This window comes from Delphinapterus leucas, chromosome X (assembly GCF_059928025.1).
Source record: "Delphinapterus leucas isolate spDelLeu-1000000601 "Yukka" chromosome X, BTC_Dleu_Yukka2, whole genome shotgun sequence".
Taxonomy (NCBI): Eukaryota; Metazoa; Chordata; class Mammalia; order Artiodactyla; family Monodontidae; genus Delphinapterus; species Delphinapterus leucas.
The window spans coordinates 70,159,309-70,180,665 of record NC_143150.1 but is presented as its reverse complement, the minus strand read 5'-3'; the positions used below and the strand labels follow the sequence as shown (position 1 = coordinate 70,180,665).

The window sequence follows — 21,357 nt, the reverse complement described above, 5'->3', positions numbered from 1 at the left end:
AGAATTTTAAAACAATCTTTGTGGTTTTAACTTTGAAATAAGGGGAATCTTTCAATTATTTTAAACCAACTTTCTGGTGGTGATGGTACAAATGAGATAGTCCTCGTTGACCACCCTGTATTTCAACACTTCATCTGAGAGCCAATGACGCTGTGCAGAATGGGAAACGGTAAGGGATGATGACCAAGAGAGGAGAGTTCCTCACAGACAGTATCTTATTTATTGTAAGTATTTAGCACATTGCCTGATTGCAGAACACAGAATGATTACTGAATGCTGACAATAATAACAACAGCAACCATATGTTGAATGTTATGTGCCGAGTACTGTGCTGAACATTTTATACATTATCTCATCCAATGAGCTTTGGTTTACATGTGTGTAGGCATAAAAAATATTTAGAAGGCTAACAATTATCCAACTTTATGTGAAGGGGATCATACTACACATACTCTTTTGTGATCCACTTTTTCTAACTAATTCTTTGCAAAAGCTAAAAATGATTCCATAACAGATATTTAGACTGTTGTATTATAAGCAACACTGTGATGCAATTTTTCTATTATTTCCTTAGGATAAATTCTTACACGTAGAACTGTTAGAACAAAGGGAACACTTACTAAAAACTTTATAGACTGCCAAACTGCACACTAAAAAAGTTGTGCCACTATGTCTACCATCAGTATAGAAAGTGATTGTTTCCCCACATCTTTAACAACAATGGTGTTAATAATCTTTTTAATCTTTGTTTATCTGATACGTTAAAAAATACATTGTTTTAATTTTAATACTAGTAAGATTGAGCACGTTTTCATGTATAGACTGGCTATTTGTATTTCTTTTATGAATTGCCTGTTCATGTTCTTTTCCCATTTTTTTTTTTTTGGTGGTTCGAAAACTTTGACAATCAACCGTTAGTTGATTAACTGTCTGTAGATTTTTGAAAGTGGTGACAGGTACATAGGAAACCAATGTATAGAGCTTGTTTGGTGAATCTTCATCTTCATTATGTTTTCTGGACAACCGCACATGGACACAGTATGGGATATTCCTTATTCCTTTGGCCCAGACAGCTTTGTTGAGCTCAGTGTCAATGTGTACATCTGGAGTTCCCACCTCCTTCATGGCAAATTTCCAGATTTCTTTGACTGCCCAAGGGGCATGCTTCTTGAAACCCACTCCATGGATGCGCTGGTGAATGATGATAGTGTATTCTCTGGTCACCACCTTGTTGATGGCGGACTGGCCCTTCTTCTCGCCACCCTTCTTTGCAGGAGCCATTCTGCCAGGCTTGGGTTGGAAAGCTCTTTCCCCATGTTTTTAAAAAATAATCTTTTTTTTTCAATTGACTTTCAAGGCCTCTTTATGTTTTGTGACTATTACCCTTTTCTCTATCATATGTATGGCAAATATTTTATCTACTTTATTATTTGTCTTTCAGCCTCAACCACACTTCATTTTTGTATAAAATATTTATTTAGAAACAAAGATTAATTTAGATTTTCATGTTTTAAAATCTGTCAAGTTTTCCTTTCTGCATCTTGCAAAGTACAGCTTTCTTCAGCCCAAGATCACAAAAACATCCTTCCATACTTTCTTCTAATACTTTTATAGTTTTTCTTGTTGCTTAGCTGTTTAATCTATTTAGAATTTAATTTTGCATAAAATGTAAAGTAGCAGGCCTAAATGAACGATTTTCCCAAATGTATTTATTTATATTCTTTTGCTGCTATTTGGATTGCTGTCTTTATCATTATTGTAATTCCAATGGATCTATCTTCTCTTGTTTCTAGTTTTTAAAAAATCTGGTTATTCTTGTACATTTTCTCTTCCATATGCAATTTAGATTCAGCTTGTTCATAAAAATTTGTCTTTATTTTGATTTGGAATTCACTGAATTGATAGATTAATTTAATAAGAATAAACATCTTCTCAATATTAACGATTTCCATCTAGCAACATGGTATGTCTCTCTAGTAATTAAAATCTTCTTTTATGTTTTTTATTAGCTTTATAATTTTTTACATAGTTTTATGCATATTTCTTATTAAGCTTATTCTTTTTTTAAATTAATTTTTATTGGAGTACAGTTGCTTTGCAATGTTGTGTTAATTTCTGCTGTACAGCAAAATGAATCAGTTATATGTATACATATACCCTCTCTTTGTCAGATTTCCTTCCCATTTAGGTCACCACAGAGCACTGAGTAGTTTCCCTGTGCTATACAGTAGGTTCTCATTAGTTACCTATTTTATACATAGTAGTGTATATATTTCAATCTCAATCTCCCAATTCATCCCACCCCCTTGGTATCCATAATTTGTTCTCTATATGTGTCTTTATTTCTTAAGCTTATTCTTATATTATTTACTTTTCTAGACATTTGTCAATTTTATCTAGATTTATAAAATTGTATTTGGTATTCTTTTATAATTTGTAAAGACTCCTCCATTTCTGTTGCTATATCCCCTTCCTCATTCTTAACATTATTTTTATTATCTATATTTTTTCTCTTTATTCTGAAGTCTATTTTACCAGATATTAACATGGCCACTTCTGATTTTTAAAATTAATTTTACATGGCATATTTTTTCCATTATTTTATTCTAGTCTACCTATATTGTTACATATGAAGTGAATCTCATGGAGACAGCATATATGTGGGTCATTTTTAAATCTACTCTGCCAATCTCAGTCTTTTAATTGGTATATTTAGGCTATTTACAGTTAATGTAATTATTGATATATTAGGAATGAGTCTGCCATTTTACTTATTTTTTTTTGTTTGTTCCTCTGTTCTTCTATTTTTTCTTCCTGTTTTCTGAAACACAAGAATTCCATTTTGATTTATCTATAGTGTTTTTTACTTTATCTCCTTGTATAGACTTCTTAGTGGTTACCCTAGGTATTACATAATATATACAAACATGCATTATACATATATCATTGTCTATTAGTGTCAATATTTCACAAGTTTAAAGTGATGTGTAAAAACCTTATTTCCTTTTTTTTTACATCTTTATTGCAGTATAATTGCTTTACAATGTTTATGCTTGAAAAAAAACTTATTTCCTTTTCAGTCCCTTACCTCCCCCAATATATAACTGCATTAAAGATCTCCTCTACATACTTTGAGAACCACATCAGACAGCGTTATGATTTTCGCTTCAAACGTCAAACATAATTTAGAAAACTGAAGTGGAGAAAGTCTATTGTATTTACCTGTATTCTTACTCTTTCAACTGTTGTTTTTCTTGCTTGATGTTCCAACATTCCATTTTGCATTATTTCCTCTTTATTTCAAGAACTTCCTTTAAGCTATTCTTTTAGAGCAGATCTCCTTCAGACAAATTCATTTAGTTTTGCTTCACCTGAGAATGTCTTTTTTCCCTTTATTCTTCAAGTACATTTTAACTGGATACAGAGTTCTTAGTTTATTAATTCTTTTCTTTAAACACTTGAAAAATGTTATGCCACTTCCCTCTGTTCTCCAGGGTTTTTGATGAGATCTGCTGTCATTCTAGTTGTTTTCCCACATAGGCAATGTATCATTTCTCTTACCACTTTCAGGATTTTTTCTTTTTCTTTAATTTTCAGGAATTTGATCATTATGTTTTGGCATGGATTTCTTTGGGTTTTTCCAGTTTGGGACTCTCTCAGCTTTTTGAATCCGTAGGTTTATGCCTTTTGCCATTTTTTTCAGCCATAATTAGTTGGAATACTTTTTTCAGCCCTATATTCTTTTTCCTCTCCTTCTGGGACTCATAACATGAATGCTAGATGTTTCATTATTAGTCCCATAGGTCTCTGAGGCTCTGTTCATATTTTTCAGTCTGTTTTTACTCTTGTTCACTTCTATAGTTCTACCTTCAAGTTCAGTCTATTTTCTTCTGCTACTGAGCCTATCTAGAAAGTTTTCATTTCAGTTATTATAGTTTTCAATTCTAAAACTTTCATTTGGTTCTCCATCTCTTCAATTTCTTTGCCGAGACTTCCTACTTTCAAGTTTGAAGTGTGGTTGTAATTGCTTGGTAAAGTATTTTTATGATGACTGCCTTAAAATCTTTGTTGTAATTCCAACATATTTGTCATCCTGGTGTTGGTATCTGTTGATCATCTTTTCTCATTGAAGTTGAGATTTTCTTGGGCATTGGTATGAATGATTTTCTATTGTATTCTGGAAATTTGGGGTATCATCTTACAAGACTGTGGATCTTATTGAATCTTCTGATTCAGCAAGTCTCCTCTGATATTGTGCAGCAGGGAAGGGAGCGCTGCCTTGTTACTGCTAGGTGGGTGTGGAAGGAGTTCCTCTACTGTTCAGTAAGGATGAAAGTCTAAGCTCCCCACTAGTTCTTCTCAGACACTATCCCTAAGGAGGGAGGGGGCACCTCTTCACAACTGTGTGAAGGCAGTAGTCTAGGTTCCCCACACAGCCTCACTGATAGGGATGGGAATGGGGCTGTAGTTTTTTTCTGTGGTATTTGGGTAGATTAGAACACATTTATTGTCTAGAAGTTTTCCGTCTGGCTAGGCTATCCCTTTCCTGTTCCTTTGGCTAGAGGGAGAAGGTCTTTCCTGGACCTTTTAAAATTTGTACCCATTTGTGTTTCTGGGATGATAACTTCTCCAGCACCCAGTCCAGGATATATGAGGCAGAAGGAAAACCCAGGAAATTCACTGCTGTGTCATTTCTTAGGTTCAAAGTCCCTAGCCAGTCTCCCTTCTTTTTTCCAACTTTCAGAGTCTTCTTATGTTTGTATTATAGTAATGTCCAGGGTTTTTAGCTGTACTTCGCAGGAAGAATAGGGAGAAGTGAGTCTATTCCTTTTTGTCTGGAAACAGAACTCTTTTTTTTTTCAAAAGTGAAAATATTCAAGAATATGAAAATTTCTAAATATGACTTTGGCCAAATCTCTTAAGTTTTGATTAGTAGTGGTATCATTTTTCATTTTAAAACACTATATAATTTCAAATTTGATTTCCTCTTTAATCAAAGAACTATTTGCAAAAATTTTAATTCCTTCATGGTCAGGTTTTTAAGAAATTATTTTTGTTTTAATTAATTTTATGTGCTATGTCTGGCAATATCATCTATATTATTTCTACTTTTAAAAAATAAACATTCTTTGTGTATTCTGTCTTTCTGGGTATACTTTCACATACACCTGTAAACACAAAAATCAAGTCTGTTAATCCTCTATATCTTTAGTGATTTTGTATAATGGATCTGTGACATTATGATAGAGGTATGTTATCGTTTCCCACTATGACTGTACAATGGATTTATCATAATGTCCTTAAGTTTTCCTAAATATCTGCTTTATGCATTTCACTGATATTCTTCAGTAGATAAAAATTTATAAATGTTCCACAGTCTTCATATACTATAACTCTTATCAATATAAAATATCCTTTATATCCCATTTACTGATTTGTGCCTTGAATTCTATTTGCTATTTTTGATATTAATATTGCCATCATTGCTTTCTTTTTGTTAGCGTTTACATGATATATCTTTATGTCTTCCTTTATTTTCTGTTTTTCCACACAATTTTATTTTAGGGATAGCTTTTGTAAGTAGCATCTAGCTAGATTTTGCTTTTACCTATCCTAGGAATCTATATTTAATATGAGAATTTAACTAATTCACATTTTAATGTGATCACTAATATGTTCATTCTCATTTCACCAGCACAAAATTTTCCCTGACAAAAATACACAGCTATTAGTAATGTAGGTTTTGGAGACTGACAGACCTGGTTTGAGGCCTGATTCTGTTGCTTACTAGCTTTGTGACTACAAAATGAATCACCTTCTTCATCTATAAAATGGGGGCTATTAACAGTACCTACCTGAATAGGGTTGTTGTGGAGATGTCAAAATAAAGCACTGAAAGGACTTAGCTCAGTGCATGGCACAGAGAAAGTGCTCAATAAACATTGCAGTTATTATTGCTATTGATACTTCTGTTTTTTTGTTGTGTGACCATGTACCAAGTATCAAAACTTTGTGACTTAAATCTAGATCTTAATTTTATTCTTCCTCCCAAGCTATGGCTGTATATCTCATCCCAACTATTAGGCATTTCAATTTTGAAACCTCTTTGTCACTATAAACTCAACATGTCCCTTTACAACTGGCATCTTCCTTTATAATTTCTCTGCTTTTATCAATGGCAGCATTATTTACCTAGTCTCTCTAAATGTTGGCATTATCTTGATTCATATCTCATATCTAGTCGGCCAACACCTGACTTGCAGGTGGTGTTTAAAATGACTCTTGTATCCTTCTTTCCCACTCAATTTTTACTATCATCAATCCAGTGTATCTTCTCATCACCTCATACTTGGATTAGTTTCCTTGATATCAGATTCTTCTAACTACAGTGTATACTGTCACTAAGTCAATATTCCTTAAATATCACTTTCATCATATCACTCCTTGCTCAAAAACTTTTAATAGCTTCAGACTTCTGAGACAATTTGTTTTAAATTTATCTGCTTATTTTCAAGGTCTTCATAATCTGACCCCATTTGACTAATCCAATTTTGTTGATAATTATACTCCAACATGAAAGGCCCACTCTATTCAGCGTGGCCTCTTCACTGTCCACTCACAAGTCAAGGGCATCCCTGCCTCCAGGCTTCACCCATGGTATTTTTTCCCTCACCTAAAGTACCTTTCCTTCTTCTCTCCTCATATATGAATACTACACATCCCAAAAAGCCTGGATAAGTCCCACCTAGTCAAGAAATTTTCTTTGACAACTTGATCACTGTCACTGTAAAATACTAATCTAATGGTTTAGTACTTCTTTATATACTGTCTTGAATTGTTTTCTATTAATTTTGTGAATTAGCTTTGTTTCTCCAATTAGACTTTATACTTTCTAAAGACAGTTCTGGGAACATAGTAGTTATTAAATGGGCACTTGTTAATTGTTTCAAATAAAGAAGAAAGACAAAAAGAAGAAAGACTACCCTACTTCCTCAACTCCTGTGCTTTTTTTTTTTTTCCTTTTTTGAGTGTTTTATTTATATCAAACTGGATAAAATGTGTGTATTTCTCAGACAGAAAAGACATGTCGAGGTAGAAATGAACCTTTCAACTATTCATGGGTACACAAGTACACTGGACTCCTGTGCTTTTGAAGCACTTTAGAGATGTGACCAAAATCCCTAACAGTCTGTCGGGACTTTGAATGATTTATGACAAAGGATTCTTCTCTAATGAAAAGGAATTCTATGTACTTTGGTAGTACAAACAGGCCTTTGGAAGCAACAGCAGAGATACAGAAAGGAAGCAGTGCTTCAGTATTGGCTCTAGTCCTCCAGGAACTGAGAGAACAACAAAGCTTTTCACTCAGTTTCAAGTAAGCAATGTCAGGAAGCCCAGCTAATAAAGGAAAGATAAACTGAAAGGCTTTTTACTTTTCCCTGCTAGATTTTATTGCTTCAGTTAGGCAAGCCTTGCAAAGAGAAGTTTAGGAACTTATCTATAAAATCTTGATGCTCCACTGGAGTAAGACAGATGCAGAATATAGTATTACTGTCTTTAAAATGAATCGTATTAATAAAGTTTCTGTAAATTGGCCTAGAAACCAATTATCTGAAGTAGCCCCAAACAAGTTATTCTATTACATCTCTTGAATTATAGCTCTCAAACCCCTTGAAATATTCTTGTGTATTGGTTTATTTGTTACATATTTATTCTAAAACATAAGCTCCGTGAGAATAGAAACCTCATCTGCCATATTCACCCAGTGCTTTGAAAAGTGCCTGGCACAAAACAAGAGCTTAAAAAAACTGCTGAAAGAATAAATGACAAAAAGTAGCTTTCCAGTGACTCTATGATTTTGAAGGGCCAACCACATGACTTATTTCAAAAATACATTAGTTCCTTGCCTCATACATCCTTACCAAGCATGCTGTGTGAGATGGGGAAGGTGATGGTGGGCTGGCCTGTCATTCTCCAGCGGCTACAGAGATAGGAGAGGTCTGTTCTAAGCATTTCTACTATCATCTTGTTGTCCAGAGCCAGGTAGAATTGTTGCTGGTCTATAAACTGAGAAAAAGGAAAATAACAGTTCAGAATAATTTACTCTCACAACTATCAAACAATATTTCAAAGTGCTCACATATACACAAGCGTATATAAGATATCACAGGGGCAACAATACCTCCAAATTTAATGCCTAATTCTTCCCAAAGTATCTCGTGGCTTACTGGTACAAACAATAGTTCTGGACATTTTTAGTGTGTTATAGTTTACAAAGTGTTTTCAAGTACATGATTTTATTTAATTCTAACAACCCAGTGAGGGCTTTTCTCCTTTTTAATAGATAAAAAATAAGGCCAAGAGACACTGAGTAGATTAGCAAAGTTATACGACTAGCAAACGGCAAAATCAGAGATAGAATCTATGGTCCATTATTCTTTCATCTATAACTCAGTGGCACTATTTCAGATGTAAGATGACAAAAGAAAGCTTAAGCTTTCTTTTCAGAAAATAGTTTATCCTCCTATTCATACATATAATAAGGCTTGCTATTATAATATGGGTAATAAACATCAGGCTAATAAACAGTGTATAATCATGGCTAAAACAGCACTGACATTTTTGTTTAGAAGAGGATATCAGAGATTTCTGGGCATGTAAAGAGGGCACTTCCCCAAAACAAATAGAAAACTTAATTCAGTACCTGAATAAAAAAGACTATATTTTGTTTATAAAGAATACAGTATTATTTTTAATCTTTAATAAAGAGTACTTTTAAAAGTATTCCAACATTTATAAAATCCTTAATCACTGTTTCTGCAACACCCAGGACTACTCTTGGTAGTCACAGTCACTTGGCATAGCTCTGTGCTTCAAGATCAATTCAGTCCAACCCAACAAAGATTGGGTTGGCCAAAAAGTTCGTTCACGTTTTTCCATAACATCTTATGGAAAAAACCAAAACGAACTTTTTGGCCAGCCCTATTTATTGAGCAACTTAATATATACAAGGTCACATGAAACTCTGACACTTGTCTCAACTCCACTAAATGCTTTATTTCTATAGTGTTTCTCTTTTATTTCCATTCACCTCAATGCACATTAAAGCTCAGTCCACCCACCTGTGGAGTGAAGGTAAAGACAGTTTTCCGAATGTCATAGAGTTTTGAAGTTCCAAGGACTCCCATGTGTCTGTAGGGTCTTCCACTGAGTTTCATTCTGCTGTTGCATCCTGATATAGAATTGAGAAATGGTCAAGGCATTTTTGCAAATCCTATCAGCAAACATTTTTGTAATAGTTTACACTTCCTCATTGAACAAACTAAGCTCTGTGTCTCAAAATTAGTGTACATGTCATATACAGGGCCATACTAAGCACTGTGGGGCTTTCCAAGAGAAAGACTAGGCAGTTATCTCTGTTCTTAAAGAAATGTATGCTCTTATAAAGAAGCTAAATCATCTAGATGCATATAAAAATTAAGAGTTCTATGAATGATAGAATGTTATTATCTATATTCATAAGGAAATTCACTGAATTTCCTTAAAGCCCATGAAAAGTGCAAAAGCTATTCTGATTATCAAACTTATCAGGGTAAACTACACCTCAACAAAGCTGAACAAAAACCTCATCCGTTTAGAGGAGCTTCAAGATGGCAGAAGAGTAAGACACAGAGATCACCTTCGTCTCCACAAATACATCAGAAATACATCTACATGTGGAACAGCTCCTACAGAACACCTACTGAACGGTGGCAGAAGACCTCAGACCTCCCAAAAGGCAAGAAACTCCCCACGTACCTGAGTAGCGCAAAAGAAAAAACAGAGAAAAGAATAGGCACGGGACCTGCACCAGTGGGAGGGAGCTGTTAAGGAGGAAAGGTTTCCACACACTAGGAAGCCCCTTCGCGGGTGGAGACTGTGGGTGGCGGAGGGGGGGAGCTACAGAGCCACGGACGAGAGCGCAGAAACAGGGGTGTGGAGGGCAAAGTGGAGAGATTCCCGCACAGAGGATCGGTGCTGACCAGCACTCACCAGCCTGAGAGGCTTCTCTGCTCACCCGCCGGGGTGGGCGGGGGCTGGGAGCTGAGGCTCGGATCCCAGAGAGAGGACTGGGGTTGGATGCGTAAACACAGCCTGAAGGGGTTAGTGCCCTACAGCTAGCCGGGAGGGAGTCCGGGAAAAAGTGTGGAGGTGCCGAAGAGGCAAGAGACTTTTTCTTGCCTCTCTGTTTGCTGGTTAGCGAGGAGACGGGATTAAGAGCGCCGCTTAAAGGAGCTCCAGAGACGGGCGCGAGCCGCGGCTATCAGTGTGGACCCCAGAGACAGGCATGTAGACGTTAAGGTTGCTGCAGCCACCAAGAAGCCTGTGTGCAAGCACAGGTCACTATCCACACCTACCCTCCCGGAAGCCTGTGCAGCCCGCCACTGCCAGGGTCCCGTGATCCAGGGAAACTTCCCCAGGAGAACACACGGCGCGCCTCAGGCTATTGCAACGTCATGCCGGCCTGTGCCGCCGCCGGGTAGCCCCGCAACCGTACCCCTCCCTCACCCCGTCCTGAGTGAGCCAGAGACCCCGAATCAGCTGCTCCTTAAACCCCAACCTGTCTGAGCAAAGAACAGAGGATCTCAGGCGACCTACATGCAGAGAGGCGGGTCCAAATCCAAAGCTGAACACTGGGAGCTGTGCGAACAAAGAAGAGAAAGGGAAATTTCTCCCAGCCGCCTCAGGAGCAGCGGATTAACTCTCCACAATCAACTTGATGTACACTGCATCTGTGGAATACCTGAATAGACAATGAATCATCCCAAATTGAGGAGGTGGACTTTGGAAGCAAAGATATATATATATTTTTTTGCTTTTTCTCTTTTTGTGAGTGTATATGTGTATGCTTCTGTGTGTAATTTTGTCTTTACAGCTTTACTTTTACCATTTGTCCTAGGGTTCTCTCTGTCCGTTTTTTCTTTAAAAATTTTTTTCTTAATAATTAGTTTTTATTTTAATAACTTTATTTTATTTTATCTTCTTTCTTTCTTTCTATTTTTTCTCCCTTTTATTCTGAGCCGTGTGGATGAAAGGCTCTTTGTGCTCCTGCCAGGCGACAGGGCTGTGCCTCTGAGGTGGGAGAGCCAAGTTCAGGACACTGGTCCACAAGAGACCTCCGAGCCCCATGTAAATATCAAACAGCGAAAATCTCCCAGAGATCTCCATCTCAACGCCAAGACCCAGCTTCACTCAACGACCAGCAAGCTACAGTGCTGGACACCCTATGCCAAACAACTAGCAAGACAGGACCACAACCCCACCCATTAGCAGAGAGGCTGCCTAAAATCATAATAAGGCCACAGACACCTCAAAACACACCACCAGACGTGGACCTGCCCACCAGAAAGACAAGATCTAGCCTCATCCACCAGAACACAGGCACTAGTCCCCTCCACCAGGAAGCCTATACAATCCACTGAACCAACCTTAGCCACTGGGGACAGACACCAAAAGCAACGGGAAATACGAACCTGCAGCCTGCGAAAAGGAGACCACAAATACAGTAAGTTAAGCAAATTAAGAAGACAGAAAAACACACAGCAGATGAAGGAGCAAGGCAAAAACCCACCAGACATAACAAATGAGGAGGAAACAGGCAGTCTACCTGAAAAAGAATTCAGAATAATGATAGTAAAGATGATCCAAAATCTTGGAAATAGAATAAATACAAGAAACATTTAACAAGGACCTAGAAGAACTAAAGAGCAAACAAACACTGATGAACAACACAATAAAAGAAATTAAAAATTCTCTTGAAGGGATCAACAGCAGAATAACTGACGCAGAAGAACGGATAAGTGACCTGGAAGATAAAATAGTGGAAATAACAACTGCAGAGCAAAATAAAGAAAAACGAATGAAAAGAATTGAGGGCAGTCTCAGAGACCTCTTGAACAACATTAAATGCACCAACATTCGAATTATAGGGTCCCAGAAGAAGAACAGAAAAAGAAAGGGTCTGAGAAAATATCTGAAGAGATTATAGTTCAAAATTTCCCTAATATGGCAAATGAAACAGTTAATCAAGTCAAGGAAGCACGGAGAGTCCCATACAGGATAAATCCAAAGAGAAACATGCCAAGACATATTAATCAAAGTATCAAAAATTAAATACAAAGAAAAACTATTAAAAGCAGCAAGGGAAAAACAACAAATAACACACAAGGGAACCCCCATAAGGTTAACAGCTGATCTTTCAGGAGAAACTCTGCAAGCCAGAAGGGAATAGCAGGATATATTGAAAGTGATGAAGGAGAAAAACCTACAACCAAGATTACTCTACCCAGCAAGGATCTGATTCAGATTTGAGGGAGAAATTAAAAGCTTTACAGAGAGGCAAAAGCTAAGAGAATTCAGCACCACCAAACCAGCTTTACAACAAATGCTAAAGGAACTTCTCTAAGCAGGAAGCACAAGAGAAGGAAAAGACCTACAATAACAAACCCAAAACAATTAAGAAAATGGGAACAGGAACTTACATATCGATAATAACCTTAAATGTAAATGGTTTAAATGTTCCAACCAAAAGACACACACTGGCTGAATGTATACAAAAACAAGACCAGTATATATGCTGTGTACAAGAGACTCACTTCAGACGTAGGGAAACATACAGAGTGAAAGTGAGGGGACAGAAAAAGATATTCCATGCAAATGCAAATCAAAAGAAAGCTGGAGTAGAAATTCTCTTATCAGACAAAATAGACATAAAAAAAAAGACTATTACAAGCGACAAAGAAGGACACTACATAATGATCAAGGGATCGATCCAAGAAGAAGACATTGTAAATATTTATGCACCCAACACAGGAGCACCTCAATACATAAGGCAAATACTAACAGCCATAAAAGGGGAAATCAAAAGTAACACAATCATAGTATGGGACTTTAACACCCCACTTTCACCAATGGACAGATCATCCAAAATGAAAATAAATAAGGAAACACAAGCTTTAAATGATACATTAAACAAGATGCACTTAATTGATATTTATAGGACATTCCATACAAAAACAACAGAATACACATTCTTCTCAAGTGCTCATGGAACATTCTCCAGGATAGATCATATCTTGGGTCACAAATCAAGCCTTGGTAAATTTAAGAAAACAGAAATTGTATCAAGTATCTTTTCTGAACACAACGCTATGAGACTAGATATCAATTACAGGAAAAGATCTGTAAAGAATACAAACACATGGAGGCTAAACAACACACTACTTAATAACGAAGTGATCACTGAAGAAATCAAAGAGGAAATCAAAAAATACCTAGAAACAAATGACAATGGAGACACGACGACCCCAAACCTATGGGATGCAGCAAAAGCAGTTCTAAGAGGGAAGTTTATAGCAATACAATCCTGTCTTAAGAAACAAGAAAGATCTCAAATAAAAAACCTAACCTTACACCTAAAGCAATTAGAGAAAGAAGAACAAAAAAACCCCAAAGTTAGCAGAAGGAAAGAAATCATAAAGATCAGATCAGAAATAAATGAAAAGGAAATGAAGGAAGCGGTAGCAAAGATCAATAAAACTACAAGCTAGTTCTTTGAGAAGAAAAACAAAATTGATAAACCATTAGCCACACTCATCAAGAAAAAAATGGGAGAAGCCTCAAATCAATAGAATTAGGAATGAAAAAGGAGAAGTAACAACTGACACTGCAGAAATACAAAGGATAATGAGAGATTACTACAAGCAACTCTATGCCAATAAAATGGACAACCTGGAAGAAATGGACAAATTCTTAGAAATGCACAACCTTCCGAGACTGAACCAGGAAGAAATAGAAAATATGAACAGTACAATCACAAGCAGTGAAATTGAAACTGTGATTAAAAATCTTCCAACAAACAAAAGCCCAGGACCAGATAGCTTCACAGGCAAATTCTATCAAACATTTAGAGAAGAGCTAACACCTATCCTTCTCAAACTCTTCCAAAATATAGCAGAGGGAGGAACACTCCCAAACACATTCTACGAGGCCACCATCACCCTGATACCAAAACCAGACAAAGATGTCACAAAGAAAGAAATCTACAGGCCAATATCACTGATGAACATAGATGCAAAAATCCTCAACAAAATACTAGCAAACAGAATCCAACAGCACATTAAAAGGATTATATACCATGATCAAGGTGGGTTTATCCCAGGAATGCAACGATTCTTCAATATTCGCAAATCAATCAATGTGATACATCATATTAACAAACTGAAGGAGAAAAACCATATGATCATCTCAATAGATGCAGAGAAAGCTTTCAACAAAATTCAACACCCATTTATGATAAAAACCCTCCAGAAAGTAGGCATAGAGGGAACTTCCCTCAACATAATAAAGGCCATATGTGACAAACCCACAGCCAAGATCGTCCTCAGTGGTGAGAAACTAAAACCATTTCCACTAAGATCAGGAACAAGACAAGGATGCCCACTCTCACCACTCTTATGCAACATAGTGTTGGAAGTCTTAGCCATGGCAATCAGAGAAGAAAAAAAATGAAAGGGAACCAAATTGGAAAAGGAGACGTAAAGCTGTCACTGTTTGCAGATGACATGATACTATACACAGAGAATCCTAAAGATGCTACCAGAAAACTACTAGAGCTAATCAATGTATTTGGTAAAGTAGCAGGATACAAAATTAATACACAGAAATCTCTGGCATTCCTATACAATAATGATTAAAAATCTGAAAGTGAAATTAAGGAAACACTCCCATTTACCATTGCAACTAAGAGAATAAAATACCTAGGAATAAACGTACCTAAGGAGACAAAAGACCTGTAGGCAGAAAATTATAAAACACTATGAAAGAAAGTAAAGATGATACAAATAGATGGAGAGATATACCATGTTCTTGGACTGGAAGAATCAACATTGTGAAAATGACTATACTATCCAAAGCAATCTACAGATTCAATGCAATCCCTATTAAACTACCACTGGCATTTTTCATAGAAGTAGAACAAAAAATTTCACAATTTGTATGGAAAAACAAAAGACCCCGAATAGCCAAAGCAATCTTGAGAACGAAAAACGGAGCTGGAGGAATCAGGCTCCCTGACTTCAGACTATACTACAAAGCTACAGTAATCAAGACAGTATGGTAATGGCACAAAAACAGAAAGATAGATCAATGGAACAGGATAGAAAGCCTAGAGATAAACCCATGCATATATGATTACCTTATTTTTTGATAAAGGAGGCCAGAATACACAATGGAGAAAGGACAGTCTCTCCAATAAGCGGTGCTGGGAAACCTTCACAGCTACATGTAAAAGAATGAAACTAGAACACCCCCTAACACCATACACAACGATAAACTCAAAATGGATTAAAGACCTAAATGGAAGGCCAGAGAGTATCAAACTCTTAGAGGAAAACATAGGCAGAACACTCTATGACATAAATCACAGCAAGATCCTTTTTGACTCACCTACTAAAGAAATGGAAATGAAAACAAAAATAAACAAATGGGACCTAATGAAACTTCAAAGCTTTTGCACAGCAAAGGAAACCATAAACAAGACCAATAGACAACCCTCAGAATGGGAGAAAATATTTGCAAATGAAGCAACTGACAAAGGATTAATCTCCAAAATTTACAAGAAGCTCATGCAGCTCAATTAGAAAAAAACAAACAACCCAATCCAAAAATGGGCAGAAGACCTAAACAGACATTTCTCCAAAGAAGATATACAGATTGCCAAGAAACACATGAAAGGATGCTGAACATCATTAATCATTAAAGAAATGCAAATCTTTAATGATTAATGAGATATCATCTCACACCGGTGAGAATGGCCATCATCAAAAAATCTACAAACAATAAATGCTGGAGAGGTTGTGGAGAAAAGGGAACCCTCTTGCACTGTTGGTGGGAATGTAAATTGATACAGCCACTATGGAGAACAGTATGGAGGTTCCTTAAAAAAACTAAAAATAGAACTACCATATGACCCAGCAATCCCAGTACTGGGCATATACCCTGAGAATACCATAATTCAAAAAGAGTCATGTACCAAAATGTTCATTGCAGCTCTATTACAATAGCCAGGATATTGAAGCAACCAAAGTGTCCATCAACAGATGAATGGATAAAGAATATGTGGCACATATATACAATGGAGTATTACTCAGCCATAAAAAGAAACGAAACTGAGTTATCTGTAGTGAGCTGGATGGATGTAGAGTCTGTCATACAGAGTGAAGTAAGTCAGAAAGAATAACAAATACCGTATGCTCACACATATATATGGAGTCTAAGAAAAAAAAAATGTTCCTGAAGAACCTAGGGGCAAGACGGGAATAAAGACACAGACCTACTAGAGAATGGAGTTGAGGATATGGGGAGGGGGAAGGGTAAGCTGTGACAAAGTGAGAGAGTGGCACGCACGTATATACACTACCAAACGTAAAATAGATAGCTAGTGGGAAGCAGCCGCATAGCACAGGGAGGTCAGCTCTGTGCTTTGTGAGCACCTAGAGGGGTGGGATAGGGAGGGTGGGAGGGAGGGAGATGCCAGAGGGAAGAGATATGGGAACATATGTATATGTATAACTGATTCACTTTGTTATAAAGCAGAAACTAACACACCACTGTAAAGCAATTATACTCTAATAAAGATGTTAAAAAAAAAGTCCTCAGTTTAAAGATGGCATACTAAACTGGAAAAAGTGAAAAAGGAGTGCATCTTGATCTCCTTCAACAGCATAGTACTTACAGATTTTATTCAATGGGAAAACACATTTTATCCAAATAAGTCAAGATATGTTAACATGTCTGACAGGAAATTTTGTGGAAGGTTACAGTAAAATTTGCTTTGTAGGGCAGCTATTTTGAAAACTGTGAAGAGGTGGGAGACTTGAACTATCAGACAGCTACAAAAGTAAGGTACAATTTTGATGAAAATTTAAATAGAATATATACATCATGTGTCTCAGTATCGTCTATGTGTGTATATACGTATGTATGTGTATACATACACGTGTGCACATTCACACACATCCACCTTATTTCTCTGAGTAAAAGATGTCTTCTTTTTACAGTTTAGCATTCTGAAATTATAATATATCTGTCAATTGATGTCTGTGCTAAATGTAGTTGAATTTCTTTTTGTCTTTCAAAAGGCAATTATTACATATTACAATGCCTCTTACAATGAGGAAGTATTTCATTTATTCAGACACGTTTTCCTTTTATAACATAGGATAACACTATACACATTGTTCCCAAACTCTTTTTCCCCAAAATCTATATTAAATATCCTTTCATGTCAGTACTGACAGAATTAGTACTACTGTTTTGGGGGTGCTGGAACACACTTTTCTTGGGGATTTCATTTTTGCCCCTTCTTTATCCTATGTATGATACTTATCATATATGCCACATTTTTAGTGTTGCTTCAGTCTTAGGGACAGAACCAGAGAGCTGTCAGTGTCTTTTTCTATATTCCAGCGTCCACTCTGTAAAACACACACTTTACCTGAGACTGATATCATAAGCAGTATCCATTGTTCTCTCCATTTTGTTTCTTTTTTATTATGGCAAAATATACATAAAATTTATCATTTTAACCAGTTTAAATTGTTCAGTGGCATTAAGCACACTTGTAATGTTGTACTACTATTACTCCCACCCATCTTCAGAAAATTTTCATCTTCCAAAACTGAAACTGTACCCATTAAACAATAACTCCACTTGCTCCCCTCCTCCCAATCCCTGGCAATCACCATTCCTTCTGTCTCAATGAATTTGCTTACTCTAGGTACCTAATATATGTAGAGTCATACAATATTTATCCTTTTGTGACTGGCTTATTCCACTTAGCATAAAGTCTCAGGGTTCATACATTTTATAGTATGTGTCAGAATTTTACTCTTTTTTTAGGCTGAATAATACTCCATTGTATGTATAGACCACATTTTGTTTATCTTTTCATCCATCAATGGATGCTAGGTTCTTTTTTTTAAATTGCTTATAGTATAATATATATAAAGTACATGAATCTTAAATGTAAAATTTGATGAATTTTTACATAGCAAACACATAACCTAAATCAAAATATGGAACATTATCAGCACTGCAGAAGCCTCCATTGTGCCCCTTCCCAGGTATTAACATCCCACAGGCCCCAAAGTTAACCACCATTCAAACTTCCACCATCATAAGTAAGTATGATTTGTCCATTTTTGAGCTTTATATTAATAGAATCATACAGTATCTACTTTTTGTATCTGGTTTCTTTCATTCAACATTATATCTATGAGATTCATCCATATTATTGTACATAGAATTAGTTCATTCATTTTCATTGCTGTATAATATTCCACTGTACGAATGTATAATTATTTATCCATCCACTTGTTGACAGACATTTGAATTTTTCCTCCAATTTTTTGTTATTATAAATAAAGCTCCTATTAACATTCTTGTTGTTTGGGAGGTCCCAAAAATCACCTCCAGTTTTGGTGATTCGCTAGGATTCATAGGACTCAACACAGAGCTATACTAATGGCTAAGGTTTATTAGAGCAAAAGGATACAAAGCAAAATCAGCAAAGAAAAATGGTGCATGGTGCAAAGTCCAGAGGAAACCAGGCACAAGCTTCCAAGACTTCTCTTCCCAGTGGAGTTGCACAGCACATGCTTAATTCCTCCAGCATCAAATTGTGACAATATGTATGAAATGTCTACCAAGGAAGCTCATTAGAGACTCAGTGCCCAATGTTTGTTTTTATTAGGGGCTGGTCACATAGGCACCCTCTGCCTAGCATGCACCAAAACCCCAGACTCTCAGAAGAAAAGCAGGTGTTCAGCATAAGCCATACTGTTTGCACAATTTAGACACAGTAAACCACCCTTATCATTCAGAGGATGGTGAAACCCTCTCAAAATCCAAGTCCCCAGATGCCAGCCAAGGGCCAATCTTGCAAGCAGGCCTTTCTAAGGATACATTCTCAGGCCTGCCATGTGAACTCTTTGTACAGACCACCCCCTTGGCTCTTGGTCAAAGTGCCTTTGTCAGTAGGACCCTACACAGTAGAGTGAGACCAACCTGCAGTATTGTCCTCAGTTATGTCCTCAGGGGTCTTAGATTGAGCCAGATAAAAGAAATCCATTATCACAAACATGTATCTTCAAAAACCAGGTGGCTTCCTCCTTAAGTTTCCATAATTAACCCTTTACTTTTTAACCTGGCTTGAGGCATCAATCCAGGCACAGCACAAGCCTGTTCAGTAAACTGAAGCTGACCTGAATGCCTTCCAGGGCTGAGGCAGTGTCATGATAGTCAAGGCTCACTGACAAGTACAATTCCAGAGGGCATATGCAGTACCGTTGGATAAAAAAAAAAGTTTACAATTGTTAGGGCATCCCAAGCAGGACATACATTAATTAGGCAGTTTAGGCTAACAGAACCCCTAATGTGGCTAATCTCCCACCATGAGGCCTCCCACCCTAGGGTTTCCAATCCAATCCAAAAAATTCAGTTCAGAACTTGGTTTCAAAGGGAGTGTTTCCTGAAGGCAGCTGGATCCAAACAATTTTGTTTGTTCATAGCACCAGTTCATCTGCCTTGCAAGCGTAGACGACATGTGGAGGTGCTGAGTGGAAGGTGGAGGAGCTGGGGCCACCACCTGCTGTCTCAGAGTCAGCTCTGTCAGATCTGACCTTAGGCTCAGCAGTCAGTTTGAATTCAAAGCACTCTCAGCACCAGGGAAGACAACACGTGCTTTTATTAGGGAGGAGGGGAAAGCTTCCAGGAGCAGTCCTAAAAATCAAAGATCATTAATGCCCTCACCCTTCACTCATGCCTCCTCAGGTGTTTTGTTTTTTTCTCCAGTGTTACAAAATCTGTGCATCCCATTTAGTTGTTATAGTTGTACAATCATCCTCTCCTCTCATCCAGACCTTTTGCCTAGAAGAGTTGTATGTAAGAAGTTTAAAAGCATTTTCAGAGGCAAACACTTTTATACAACTTATTCAGAAAGACATATCATGTCCAGGAATTGGTCAAGATGAAATCCTGAATTTTCAAATATTTAAAAAATGGGTTTTCATACTTCCCACTCCTTTCATCCTGATCATTTATTCAGTGAGCAGCCTAGAAAAGATCACTCTCTTTATGGGGACAGCTACATTTAATAAGCACACTGCCTTACTAAGGTTTATGTATCAGGAGGAAGGGCAAGTAAGTAGAGTCAGGCTATCAGTCTATTTTAAGCTGCAACTAATCTAGAAAGTCAAACACAATCATCAACAGCAGTGACACAGCCTCAGAAAGGATCAAGAGTTTGATCTGTCAGGAGTGGGGGAGGGGGTCACATTCTTCATGCTAGGCCCTCCTCCAATTTGCAGCTTTTGCAGAAATCACATTAGTAATGCAATCAGCTTTTGTATCAGAAATATACAGCCAATGAGAGGATCAATTTCAGATGGTCCCATCAGAGAACAAGACTTTTCCTGTGGGCATCTGCAACTCAACTGACCCAAATGGTCCAGCCAGCACCAGGGATGGTTTCACAGTTTAGGATCACAAGAGGGGTGATCCAAATCTGCAATAATCCAAGTCTGAGTTCATTTAAAGTTTACGTGGTTCACTTAGAGTTCATTTAGCCTGTGCCTCCTTTCAGTTCAGCACATCTGGTGCTGATGTGCGAACAGTCTATAGCAGACCTTATCAGGTTTCAGCTGAGAGTCAGGTTCAGGTAATCAATCTGTGAATTTAGGATGCCAAAAAAGCTAGTGGCTTTTCTTAGGGAGCATCAAAGCTGAGATGGTGCAGGGCTGGTCAACCATAGTCTAGGTCCAAGTCCAAATGACAAGTAAGACTTTCCTAAGCTCTTCTTATTGTGCCTTACAGTCCAAATTAACCCAGTCAAAAATACAAACATCAGGATGAAAAAATCATCAGCTTCTTAAGAGTCAGACGTTTGGTTTCACGAAAGCTCATTAGCAACTAAAAACTGCTTTTTAAACTCAAAAAGTGTATTTTCACCTGAAGACTGCCTCTCTTTTCATGTTGTCTTTTCCTTTTTCCAGAAGCTCCAATAGTTAAAAAATGATAACAAAAATCATTAGTTATGGAGACTAGTTTTATTTCCAATACTCAAAGAGTTTGGATTCCAATCTGCCCACTGGCAGCAAAAAGCAAGGTAATTGTATCCTAGTGATGCTCTTTTTTCTTTTTTGCAACTTTTCCTGATCAAGATGATCCCTCTAGCTTTATGAGACTACAAGAATATAACATTTTACATCAATGTTTATCATACGTCCAGATGCAAGAGCCACAAAATACAAAGCCATT

General features: G+C 37.0%; 1 protein-coding gene and 1 pseudogene across 5 annotated transcripts in view; both read right to left on the bottom strand.

Annotated features, from left to right (window-relative positions):
* PHKA1 (phosphorylase kinase regulatory subunit alpha 1) overlaps positions 1-21,357 on the bottom strand; it is a 147,798-nt gene that overhangs the window by 37,961 nt on the left and 88,480 nt on the right. For all 5 annotated transcript variants that reach the window (XM_022565569.3, XM_022565566.3, XM_022565567.2 and 2 more), the window contains 2 exons: positions 9,123-9,232; positions 7,923-8,067 (listed from right to left, as the gene is read on the bottom strand). In XM_022565569.3, coding sequence (XP_022421277.1) covers positions 7,923-8,067; positions 9,123-9,232 — 255 coding nt within the window. The remainder of the gene's footprint in view (positions 1-7,922; positions 8,068-9,122; positions 9,233-21,357) is intronic.
* Positions 2-7,911, bottom strand: LOC149744266 (large ribosomal subunit protein eL31 pseudogene; annotated as a pseudogene).